This window comes from Pezoporus occidentalis, unplaced genomic scaffold (genome assembly GCF_034315485.1).
Source record: "Pezoporus occidentalis ecotype Australia unplaced genomic scaffold, CSIRO_AGI_Poc_V1 ctg57, whole genome shotgun sequence".
NCBI classification, from domain to species: domain Eukaryota; kingdom Metazoa; phylum Chordata; class Aves; order Psittaciformes; family Psittacidae; genus Pezoporus; species Pezoporus occidentalis.
In genome coordinates this window covers 5,188,684-5,200,910 of record NW_026915910.1, presented here as the reverse complement: position 1 = coordinate 5,200,910, position 12,227 = coordinate 5,188,684, and the positions used below count along the sequence as shown (strand labels likewise).

Genomic DNA, 12,227 nt, shown 5'->3' with positions numbered 1-12,227 from the left:
TTTGGTTTGTTTTGTTTTTTTTTTTAAATCCCTTCACTGAGGGTCCTTTTGATGTGAGAACAACACAGGTGCCATTCATTTTGCACAGTATTCAGTAGCTTTATTGACCTAGGTAGCACACATGCTCCAGATACTCCCTTCTAACTGCATGCTGTCATGCACCAAGAGCCATGGACTTCCCTCATTTTCACCATTGATGTGAAGTTCCTGTTAGAGTGAGGTAGAGAGGAATTATATATTCAGACACATAGGATTTGTCTTTTCTTGGTGCTTCAGTGATGGTGAAGAGATTGATTTTTGCTTATGTACATTCCCTGGAGGGATGCAAAGAGGATGGAGGGGAACAGATCATCTGCCCTTCTGGCTGTGCCTTCATTCATGCTGCCTGGGTGGAAGTGGCTAGGAACAAGGAAAGTTGTGGTGCCTCACACCTGCTTGCATATTTGTGGGGGTGGAAAAGAGCATGTGTCCAGAGCTGCCAATTCCGGGAGTCCTGCAGGAATGCAGGGCCCGTGACAGCTGACTGAGCAGGAGAGGGTTTGGGTGGGGGAGCATGCCTGCACGCTGCCTGTGGGAGTAGGTGATGGGGAAAGGAGGTGGAAAGTTGGCATAGATTCCAGAATGAAAAAGGCTGTTTGAACATGGAATGCTTATGGCCTGGATGCAGAAGTTAAGTCCTCTCCCCTTGGGAGACACCCAGTCTTAGAGCCTCTGCTTGGTTTTGAGTGTACTTTCTGGGTTAGTTGATGGGAAGATCAGGTTGCTGACTTCTTCAGAGTTGGCCTGATACAGTGACTGCAGATATCATTCAATTCCAGCAACCTGAGCTTCACCTCCATCAGTCCGTTGCACCATTACTGTCAGCAAGTGTGGGAGAAGACAATCATCTCAAGAAAAAGGCCAAGAAGTAGCCTGGTTTTCACCAAATATTCAACAAATCTCCTAACAAAGCCTCCCGAACCTTGATGTTTTCTGAACTGGCTGTTGTTGAGTTTTGCTTGGTAACATGTTTAGTTAGAAAGCATCTGAGTAGAGCTCCACTCAGTGGGTTTGAACAGAGCAAAGACTACAGAAGTCCCCAACTCCTCCCAGAAATTCCAGTAACTCATGTATCAAGTGCTCCTTGTTTCCTGCATTAAGGATTTCCCCAGTCTAATGGATCTGAATTCTTATTCCTTGCTTCATCAGGCTGATATCCCATTATGATGCCTTTTGGACCATATAGTTCCTGTGAAATCAAGGTTCATATATATGAAGATGGCAATGAGTTATGCAAACAGTATAGTGTTGTCCAGCTGTGAGCACTGATGGGGTGAAGGAACCAGATAATAATAATAATGATGATGATGATGATGTAGAACAGAGTGAGGATGTTATCTGCTTTTGGTGTTGGACTATTGAGAGGAAAATGGCTAATGAGACATTCCTTCTCTTCACAAACTTATTGTCTGAGGATCAGAGATGTCATCTTATTCCTGCTGTTTTCCTTACTGATAGATAAGAAGACCTTAAGTGAAGACCTGAAGACCTCGAACGAATTACCCAGGGTCCTCTGTAAGTCTAGGATAAAGCTGGCAAATGAACCTGGGCTCCAGGTAGATCCACCTTTAGGACATTCAGTCTCAGTTATGGAGCTGCCTCTTTAGCTCTTCAGATACTTTCTGAAAGCTAGGAAGATGGGAGAGGCCATTCAGTAGTAAAGGTTGGTCACGTAAGACTGCTGGGAAGGCCATGGTCTTCATTTCTTTGCTCCTCTTACCTGATGAAGGTCAGGAGCACCAAGGAAGATGCCTTGATGCAAGGCCATGGACTCATTGCAGCAGCAGGACTGCTTTTTCTAGCTATTGCCAAGCCAGAAAACCACTGTCCCACTGACCTGCCTAGTTGGACATCTTGTGAGTATCTTTATTTATTGGCATTAGAATAGGAACTGTGGATTCCTGCCACCTTTCCTTTGTACAGGGTTATCTTCCCATGTGGGACAGCTCCATCTGCCTTCAAGACAGGAAAAAGGGTTCTGGAGAAGCGTTGTTGAGTACTGGCATGTAATTAGACAGGATAGGAATAAGTGATGCCTTAGGATAGTGTTTTGATCTTATCCCATTGGTGTTTCTACAATTAAGCAGATTAAGGAGGATCTCATCGAGGCCCAATTCCATGTCAGGCTTTTGGAAAATAGCCTGCAGACAAGCAGGCACACCCATGGCATGCATCAGCCTGTGCATCTTTGTCTTCCTGAACTCAAGATGTGGAATTTACTGCCCCTGACTGCCATAAGATGGAAAAATCCTTACTGCAATTTCCAGGTAATTTCAGGGCTTCATCCAGCACTCAGGAGAAGAGTTTATCTCATCCTTTTCTCCCCTCTCCATCCTTGCGGCTACAAACAAGTGGCCGGGGTTCCTTGGAAGCCCTTTCTGCCTGCACCACCGGTGAGCAGATCCCTAACCCAAACCCCAGCCTGGGGTCCCTAAGGGAAGCTGATTACCAAATTACCACGTTATGGCAAGAACTCCACCTGAGAGCTAATTGAGCTGTATTTATGGGCACTGGATTCAAAGGGGGGCAGAGCCAAACTTTGTGCAACTTAAACAGAGTCCCCACCATCAGGGTGGTGATTTGGAGCCCTCACTGATGCCCTTTTCTGTACTTACACCCAGCATCATGCCTGGTCCCCAGCTGTTGCCCTGGAGGTTTACACAGCTGCCATGGGGAGCAAGGGAGCAAGGGGTGGTGGTACAGCCTCGCAAGTGCTTCGGTCCCGCACTGGGGTCAGGGGTGGACACGTCTGGGCTATAAGAGGAACAGGTGGGTAAAGGGCTGAGAGCAGGAACACTGACACTTATTAATGGCCCGTCCCCCTGTATGTGCACAACTGCGCTGGAAAATGCTGTATGAAACACGTCTGACTGGCCTGAATGACCCCCCTCCCTAAAACAAGGGCATCGTCTTGCTTTTGGGGATTGAATTGAAATTCAGTTTGCATTTTAACCCATGCACACCTTCTAAATTAAAACATTAACACATGTGTTTAAGTGAGCAGTCTGTGATCAAGTCTTTTTCATTCCACTTGCATGCTTTTGTCCTTCTCTTTCTATTTTTTTGTTTCGTGGTTGGGTCAATGCGTCTGTGCAGCAGCAGGCACAAGGATATCTTGATTAGAGCTCTGTGAATAACCACTTATTCAGATCTCTGGTTGCACTGAAAAGCTGGGGAAATAAATCTTGTTGTTGTTTAATAGAAGGGGGTTTTTAAGACCTGGTAGAAAATGGTTTCTTGTTGGATTCAGGCAGTTTATGAAGACTCTATGAGCATAAGGTGAAAACTGGATGGAAATATGAAATAAGTTGTTGTGAGTACGAAAAGCAAATTAAGATTCAAAGCAGTAATAATAATAGGTGTGACCAACCCATCAGGGGTCTGAACTGAACCCTGAAACATCACTGACACCTTAACTAAAGAGAAAAAGCAATGTGCAGTTACCACATTTGTCTTGCAGTTGTCAATGGTCAAGATAGTTTGCCAACAGTCAAGTGTTTTTTAACTTTAGTGTGTCATCCACATACGCTTGTTATTGTCCCAGCCTCGTGGGACTAAATCCTTCTCTCTGCTTTCAGGAACCTATATTTCTGCTTAAAGATGGTTATGGGACTGGCTATGGTAATACATAAGCAGAACTTTTTGTGTGCGCAAGCACCTGAAATACTTGAGGAAAAGGCTTTTCTCTTGCTGGATGGAGTGTAAAACTGTTTGCTTATAGTGTAACTGCTGCTGTTGAGCTGATGTGGGGGTTCTGTGACTTCCAGCAACCAGAGATAGCTGAGAGTGGTGGAAATACTGCTCCTACTTGTTGGTATTAAGGCAAGCAATCAGTGTGTCCATAAAAACCAAGGTTGATCGAGCCTATTGTGAGACTTGCTTTTTTGACATTGGCAATATGAAGCAGAGTTAAGGTTATTTAGGTACCTGCATTGTTTTCTTGTGGTGGAATAGGTTTGGTGCTCATCTGAACGACATCCATGAGTTTGTGGCTTTTATTTCCAAGAGGACAATATCCCCAAGATGCAGCTTAGTAACCAGTATGTTCACATGAGTCCATCTTACATGAGTATGCCTGGGAGTTTGTTGTGCGCGATGGATATTAATCTATCAGGTTAATAAAGTTAGGACTGAGAGAGACCTTCAATGCTCTGATGGAGCCCACCATGCGATGACAGGCTGTGGAGCTTCCCACAGCATGAATGAGACCAAATCCCACTCTGAAGGTCTGTTGACAGAAAAAGATTTTATTTTCTATCAAGTGCCTGGCTTTGCATGTTTCTCTGCATAACTGGAATCATTGTCAGTTGTTCTTTTTATCTATCTATCTATCTATCTATCTATCTATCTATCTATCTATCATCTATTTATTTATTTATTTAATCTGGCCTGTGGCACATCTTACATAGAAGCCAATTTGTGCAAATAAAAAACCCCAAAATGAGTGTCACTTGATTCCAGCCTTGAGGAATACAGTGGCAAGCCATCCCCTCGCCTGGAGGTGAAGCAAAGCCCAGGAGCAGCCTGATGGAGGCACTTTTCTTTCATGTGACTAATACAGCCAAATCCCCAGCCCCCGGGGGCTCAGGGATCACTGACAGCAGTGGCAGGCTGTGAGAAAGGGGTGAAGGGAGCAAAACTATGCTCTCCTTTCATTCACCAGGGTCAGCTGTCCCACCTGTTCCCCCTGCTTAGATATGGGTAGCAGGGATGGAGGGGATGGGCAGTGGCAGCCTCTAAAATGAAAACTCATTGAACAGAAGGAAATCTGTATTAAAATGAGAAACAAGTGGCCATTTGCCTTGCCACAAGGGTAGGGACAGGCAGAAGAAAAGAGACTTCTGGACACAGAGGCGGGGTTGGTATTTGGCTGAATCACTCCTCTGAGAACTGGGGACTAGGCCAAGAGCAGGTTTCTGAATAAAAGACTAATGACGGATGAATCTCAGTAGGTGCTGGGTTGCAGTTTGATTCAGAAACCCAATCCACTACCAGCTGCTTATTTAAGCAAATGCCATGGCTTCAGTCTGCACTAGTGCCTGCCTGAACTTCCCTGAGAGAGTTACTCCATCAAAGCAACACCTCTTGATTTCAACCAGTGATGCCGCCTCTGTGGTCTGTGGTCCAACCTGTGCAGTTCTTTTGCAATGTTATCACAGAGTCTGCAAAGTCTGCAGCAGGCATCTTTTTCCCACAGTCATGTGGGATTGTGTTTCTGTGCCCCTCTTTAAATGGAAAGCTTTGGTGGGCCAGACACTCTGGTATTGTGTAGTTACAGAGCACCACCACAAAAGAGTTGTAGCCTTTCTTGGATACTATTGTTAGCATGATAAAAAAGCCCTGTAATACAGAGATTGAAGGAGGGATGGTCCATCACACTGAAACTGAACCTTGCTTGATGGGAAGTGTGAATGAGATGGTGTCTGTGAGCAGCCCAGCAGAGGAAAATCTCTGTAAAGATCTCAATAACCAGGATGTTTTCTCAAAGTACAGGCAGTTTAGTGCTTTATTTGAAGTTGCAGTTTTTCTCTTTTGGCTGGTTTTTACTGGGGAGGACTCCTATGCCATGATCTGTCTGGAAGCCAGCCTTAACCTCTGTTTTCCCAGGCCATTCCATGTGCTTCACAGATCCCACAGGACCAGGGGAGCATCCTCTATATGCCGGTGAGAAGACCAAAGCTGCAGCAGACAAATCCCCTGCAAGATGCTGGTTTCTCCTTACCCCATTGCCTTGTGCATCCACAGGCTCCAGCATCTGCTGCAGGCAGGCAGCTGGGTGACTTGAATCCCCTCCGCGACCCATGCGGCCACAGGGGAGACGAGCTGAAACACACTCAACCTTGAAACCAAAGAAGCCTCAAACCTGTCATTAAAGCAGCTGCACTGGCAATAAATTTAGTATTTAAAGAAGTTCATCGCCTGTTTAAAATGCAGTGAGAGTAGCTATGGTAACAACTTCCACAGAGTTTCATCATGCTGAAAAGTGACCCTGTAAAGACATTCAGAAAGGCTCCTGGAAGCACCAACATTTTTCCTCTTAAAGGAAAGGGTGGAGCGTGTTGCAAATCAGTGAGAAAAGTGAATTTGGCAAGTCAGGCAGCTCAGTTACAGGCTGCATATGTAAGTAGAAGTAGTGATAATAAAATGTTTTTAAATCTAAAATGTTAATAATGTGAATATTAAGATTTTCAGAAAACAAAACGCTTTTATTTAGTGTAAAGCACTAAAAGAACTTTGGTATTAGGGAGCAGGAATAAGGGGAAATGTGAAGATATTGGTACTGCCTGATAAATACAAAGGATACTTTCTGTTTTTCAGCTTTCCAGCTGACTTTCAATCCCCTTTTGTAAAATTCTTATTACTTTCCCTAGATCAGCTCATGCAGTATTCATGTTAAGATCTCTACCTTCACCACCCCACCTTGTGTAAATCATGGCAGACAAGGGAGCAGATCATCTGGAGAAGTTATGGCCTGATGCCTAAACCACCAGAGTAATGATAAGGAGATCCGAGTGCCATTCCTGCCCTACCAGGAGCTCTTGTCCTGATTTGGGAAATGTTCATGAATTAGCTGTATTGGCTTTCTCACACTCTGATTTTTGTGCTAAGGTGTTCAATAAGGAATTGACTATGCCAAAACTAGACACCATTTTTGAAATCTCTCTGCCCATCCCTGGCTGACTGTTCTTGCCCCACCTGTGAGCTTTCAGACATAAGTGTTTTGTGACTTAAGTACACTGAAACTGAGAAGGAAAGATGGGACTTGCATTTTACAATACAAGATGCACCTAAAATCTCAAGCCACTCTATATCAGCCAGACTCCTGTGGCCAGGACCATGATGTAAAGGACACAGTGGGCAGCACAGCCTGTTCCGGCAAACCTAGGAATGAGTACAGGGGCTTGGTGAGGACGTAGATTTAAGGCTGAGATGCTGGTCCCATTTGAAGGATGCTCAGGGCTGTAGAAAGTGGGGAGGCAGTAGGTTCAGTCCACCCTACATGGTGGGACTTGACAGCACTGACAGGTGTTCACCTGGTCTATGGAAACCATGCGGTCCTGATTACAACTAAAGAAACCCAACCCCTGCGGGTCCCCAGGCAACAACTTTGAGCATGGCTGATAGAGGCCAGATCCCTGCTTAGTATTACTGCACTTGGTCTCAAATCACCTTCCCGTGGGTAGTGTCATCAGCTGGATGCTGAGGGCCAGGATGAGGAAAGCTGGGGTTCAAAGAGGGAAATGCAATCAAAGAGGGGTTTCCAGATCCCCTAGGTTCCTTTGGGTATTCCAGCTCAGCACCCTGCCTGCTGGTGTCTAATGAGCCTCTCAAGAAAAAAGACATCAAACCCCAGGATTTATTATTAATCAATCCAGCTTCTTAACACCTTCGCTTGTGACCTTGGTTGCTAGGAAATTTGTGTCAATACGCAGAAGTGAAATATTAATAGAAAGAAAGAGCAGCTGTAAGAGCTCTGCACAGAGTAGCACGGAGAGTGCAGGGGCTGCCCTTGCAGGACACACTAGCCTGCAAAGTCTTCCAGGCTATATGTCTACTAGCAAGAGAGCCCTGCAGGGCCCTTTTCGTGCTCCAAGCAGCCCATGCTATTAAACTCAAAACCATTCTCAAAAACTCAGTCACAACATCCACACAGCCCAATGGGACCAGGTGCTGGCCATGCTGATTTCTGACAGCCTGGGAAATGTTTGAGCTAATGTGAGCTGGTCTGGGTCAGAACCACAGCGAGGACCATGTATGCAATTTGTGATCCATGCAGATGCAATGTCCAAGACCTTGATCCTTTTATTTCACTCAGAGATGTATCTGCAAAGTTTGAGGCACAGGTTGCCCGGTGAGCAGTGCTGAAGCCTTCTTCAGAGACTTTCCAAGCCTGGAAGCTTTGCTTTAGATCCTCAGTATTTGCAGAAGTCCTGATACGATTTTGGCAAGAGGCATGTGATGTGAGTGGATAACCCATATCCTCTTAGGCACACAAGAGTTACAGGCTGCTTGGGGAGATGACAAATGTAATAGGTAGAGGACACTCATGTCGGACAATGCCAAGCTGGAAAGCATGGATCTTTCTCCAGGAACCATGACTGGAATGAGTCCCTAATTTCAAGCAGTTCATGCTGTTTTTCCTCACTGCGTGTCCAGTATGGCACACCTTGCAATGGAGGAGAAGTTGTTTATCAACAGCCATGTGCAAGAGAAACATAATACTGCTGGTCCATTAGGCTTCTTTCCTCTGGGGTGCTTCATGCTCTATTTACAGGGGTAGGTGCAGGCAGTGTTCTCACATCATTCCCTGCTGATGATGTCTGACTTTGGGAAAGAGCAAGCAGGAAAACCTGGTACCCTTGACATGGGGTGGTGAATCCCCCAGCAGGGCTGGGAGGGAGGATGGAAGCTGCGGATAATATTACTAAATCTCACCTTATCCCTCATCTCACCTTAAATCTCCTAAATCTCACCTTATCACCAGGTTAAAGCTATTCCCCCTTGTCCTGTCCCTACAGGCCCTTGTCAAAAGCCCCTCTTCATATTTCTTGTCAGCCCCTTTATGCACTGGAAGCTGCTCTAAGGTCTCCCCTTAAGGAGCCTTCTCTTCTCCAGGCTGAACAAGCCCCGCTCTCTCAGCCTGTCTCCAGAGCAGGGGTGCTCCAGCCCTCAGAGCATCTTAATGGCCTCTTTTCCTGCTCCAACAGTTCCACATCCTTTTTACAGAAGATGAAGCTGTTTGCACAAATTATGCGTTAGTGAGAGAAAGAGCTGCGGAAAGGTCCCGCAACTTCTCCTGTGCTCTATCTGCTCGATGGTGGCTCTTCCCTCAAGCACAAAGGGTTAACAGAAATCGGTTCTGGATCTGTGTCAGAGGGAACCGGGACAGCTCGCCTCCCCTTCTGCAGTTTCAAGTGGTCGGCGGGTCTTCAACGGCTCCATACTTCCACCTAGTGACGAAATGCTACCGCTCACATCTCCTGCTATGTGTCCTGCCTGGTTGCAATGACGGAACGCTACTCAGACGCCCAAAGCTGAGCCTCTCCATAACGTTATTTCCACTCTCACGCCTAAAATCTGAAACCTCCAAATAATTAAGAGCAAGCAGACAAAAACAGACGGCCTGGGGCGATGCTTTTCAGCAGAACTTTCCTTCAGCAGGAAAAAGATTGCTTGCAAGCGTATACAAACATTCACTCATTCATCAAATTTTATTGCTTTCCTCTTTGGTGGGTAATTATACCAAAACACGGTCACCAGCTTGTAGTAGAAGAGTATTTACACTTCATATAACAAGGCTCCTGTGTGACTTGACCATTCCTTCCCGATTTGTGGGTTGTGTTTCTGGTTATTCATAGTTTCATAGAACCATAGAGTGGTTTGGGTTGGAAGGGACCTTAAAGCTCATCTGGTCCCAACCCCTGCCACAGGCAGGGACACCTTCCACTAGACCAGGTTACTCAACCTTGCCTTGGATGTCCAACTTAGCCTATTAAGGTCAGTGTTCTTCACCAACTTCTTTCTTTCTTTTCATGTTTCAACTCGTTCAGGGGGACAGTTCTTTATGGAGTGTCTTACCTAATCTGTGACTTGGTGTGAAGAATAAACCCATTGTCCAAGTCACTTCCTTTGTATCTGCAAATCAGACATTTTGTTGAGTTTTTTTGTATGTAAAGCATTTCCTTAGGGATGGATCATACACTGTGTACAGAATGACAGAGATGAATACTCATTTTTTTGCTCGTTATGATTTAGAGCTTGAGTGATGTTGGGAGCAGAAATGTCAGAGCCCTGAGAGCAGCCATAAGCTTTAACAACCTCAATCAGCCTCACCTGGGACCCCCACCCACACCCTACCTATAGGCCAGGAGCAATATTTAACCTTAGTTTTGGGCCTGTAGTCTCTTTCTGAATGCTGGTCTTCAGTTTCATGTCTAGTCCTGTCTTCTATCTGGGTCATTGGTCCATGCTGTAGCTGACTTTTCAGTCCTGCCCCATCTTGCTCTTGAAAGGACTTCTTAGAGGGACCCTGGACCTGGTCCATGCTTTTGTTTGGGACTCTCAGTGGACCCTGGTACTACCAGGTACTGGCTCTGTCTGTTCTGTTCAACCCATCATCTTTTAACTGTTTCTGCTTTGGCAATAATTTTTTGTTTGAGAATTCCTTCAAATGTATTCTTTCTTCTGACCATGTTGCCAGTGTAGTTCCAGCTAATAAGTAAACAGTGTAGACTACTGAGCAGGATAGGGTTAACTTCCATTGGGTTCCTGTAATCATTGGCTATATACAGCTGAGACACTGGGGTTGAGACATTGGCCTAAGAATAAACCAAACACAACTGGTTCCACTGCTGGGCAAAGCTCCAGAACTTCCCTGAAGGTTGATTGCCTGTGAGTTTGTGCCTCTTTGTCTCTGAATTGAGGCTAAGTAAGAATAAGCAAGCCTGTTTCACCTCCCTTTGGGGATGAGGTAAGAGCACACACACATACTGATGCATAGTAATTGATTAAACTGTAGTTATGCTGTGGTGTCTGAAAAATTCCTCTGGATTCCAGTGGAAACTTCCATGAAGGCATCCATACCAGCGCAGGGGCTCAATGACCCATTATGTTTTTGGTGGCACCACCAAAAAATATCTGGTCTTCAAACAGATGAGTTCAGAGGGGGCAGTCAGGGTGATGGTCAGTAATTCAGCACCCAGTGTAGGCTGAGTTGGGTCTTTCGTGCTGACAGCGGAGGCACATGGCTCTCTTGGGGTGAATGATAACACTAAGTTCACTGCACTCTTCTCTACTGCTGACTGTATAATGACCTCCAGGAACGTAGGTACTTGAGACGTAGTACGAGGTCTGAACACCCTTTGGGCAGACTTCCTGCCAAATGCAGGCACTGTTGGGAATGCCATGGAAAAACTGGATTAAGAGTATATAAGGAAACCTTGAAATCCACTGGCTATGAAAGCCATTCCCAGATTGGGTATCAGCAGAGAAAGAAACAACTCCATCAGTTTTTCTGTCATGTTGTGATGGAAAAAGAGGATAAAATGGATTTGTTGTCTTCCTCTTGGAGAAGCTAGTCATATACCAATGAAAGAACAATTCCAGGTTACTCTCTCTAGGGTCATTAAAGACTTGGAACAAAACAGTTAATAGCAGCAAGTAGCTTAGTTTAATAATTAAACGTGCCCAATGGAGGGCTCTGAGCTCTCTGTGGCAGGTATTGTGCCTTTTGAGAAACTAGTCTGGTGGGTTTCTGCACAATACGACTCAGTTGCTTATTTAACTGAGTGCCCAACACAACCTTAGACTGAAAGCTGTGGTAGAGCTGGCATCAAAGGGATGGAGCAGGTATACTGATATTGGAGCCTCTGAAGGAGTGGAAGAACATCAACTTCAATAAGGTAATACCAGAAAAAGTAAACCTAAATGATCCTTTATGCACCTGCTTTTAAATGCAAGTTTCACATGCATCAGGGCTCCATGTGACCCCTAAAAATTACAGTTATGTTCAAATGTGCAAGAAGTATAGGGAGAAGGGTTACAGTAGGTCTTGTGGTACAGTAAGAAACAGAAGCTTGGGGTTGGACTAGATGACCTTCCAACCCAAACTGTTCTATGAAGCTTATAAGTTGGCTTCATGGGGACAGTGTTTTTTGCCATAATTATGGAGTAAGTAAAGCTTCTGTCCAACTCACCCCTGTTACTCTCCTGTTGTATCTTTTCTAGGGTGCTAATCCACACTTCTTCCACTGTGCATCCCTGCTCTTGCCTAGAAGCTCTGTGGAGGCTTTTTATGTAAGATTTCAGGACCATGATGTATAGTATTTGGATGATCTTAAAACCATATTTATGGTTACAGCAGCTGGGGAGGAAGCATGTGAGAAACAATAGCAGCTTTGCTATAAGGTTTGCCTTTCCTAGAAGACCAAACAGCAGATTTAGTTTCTTTAACACCTGCTATGAATGCATTGATTTCACTCTAATCTTGCAAAATTCCCACTACTAAGGGAGGGAGAGTTGCTTTAGAAGCTGTACAGTATTTACTTTAGCATCTGTTTTAGACCAGGAGTTCACTTTTGAAGCAAGTCTTGTCATCTTCAGATAAGGTGGTATGTTTCACACCACAGAGCTGTCTCAGTGAATAGATGACAATCCTCCTGGGTGAAATCAAAGATATGCACTGAACA

The 12,227-nt window shown here is 45.1% G+C and overlaps 2 protein-coding genes across 10 annotated transcripts in view; one reads left to right on the top strand and one right to left on the bottom strand.

The window, feature by feature from the left end:
* The window catches only part of LOC134174010 (interleukin-17F-like), a 40,803-nt gene extending 34,961 nt beyond the window's left edge, over window positions 1-5,842 (bottom strand). The window contains exon 1 of the mRNA XM_062638582.1: window positions 5,762-5,842. Coding sequence (XP_062494566.1) covers window positions 5,762-5,842 — 81 coding nt within the window. The remainder of the gene's footprint in view (window positions 1-5,761) is intronic.
* A 4,543-nt stretch (window positions 5,843-10,385) lies between these two features.
* PKHD1 (PKHD1 ciliary IPT domain containing fibrocystin/polyductin) overlaps window positions 10,386-12,227 on the top strand; it is a 250,411-nt gene continuing 248,569 nt past the window's right edge. For 4 of the 9 annotated variants that reach the window (XR_009968457.1, XM_062638536.1, XM_062638535.1 and 1 more), the window contains exon 1: window positions 11,257-11,441. The gene's annotated coding sequence lies outside the window, so the exon portion shown is untranslated. Of the gene's footprint in view, window positions 10,511-11,256; window positions 11,442-12,227 lie in introns of those variants that run through there. The other 5 variants (XM_062638533.1, XM_062638532.1, XM_062638530.1 and 2 more) reach the window with 2 other exon arrangements.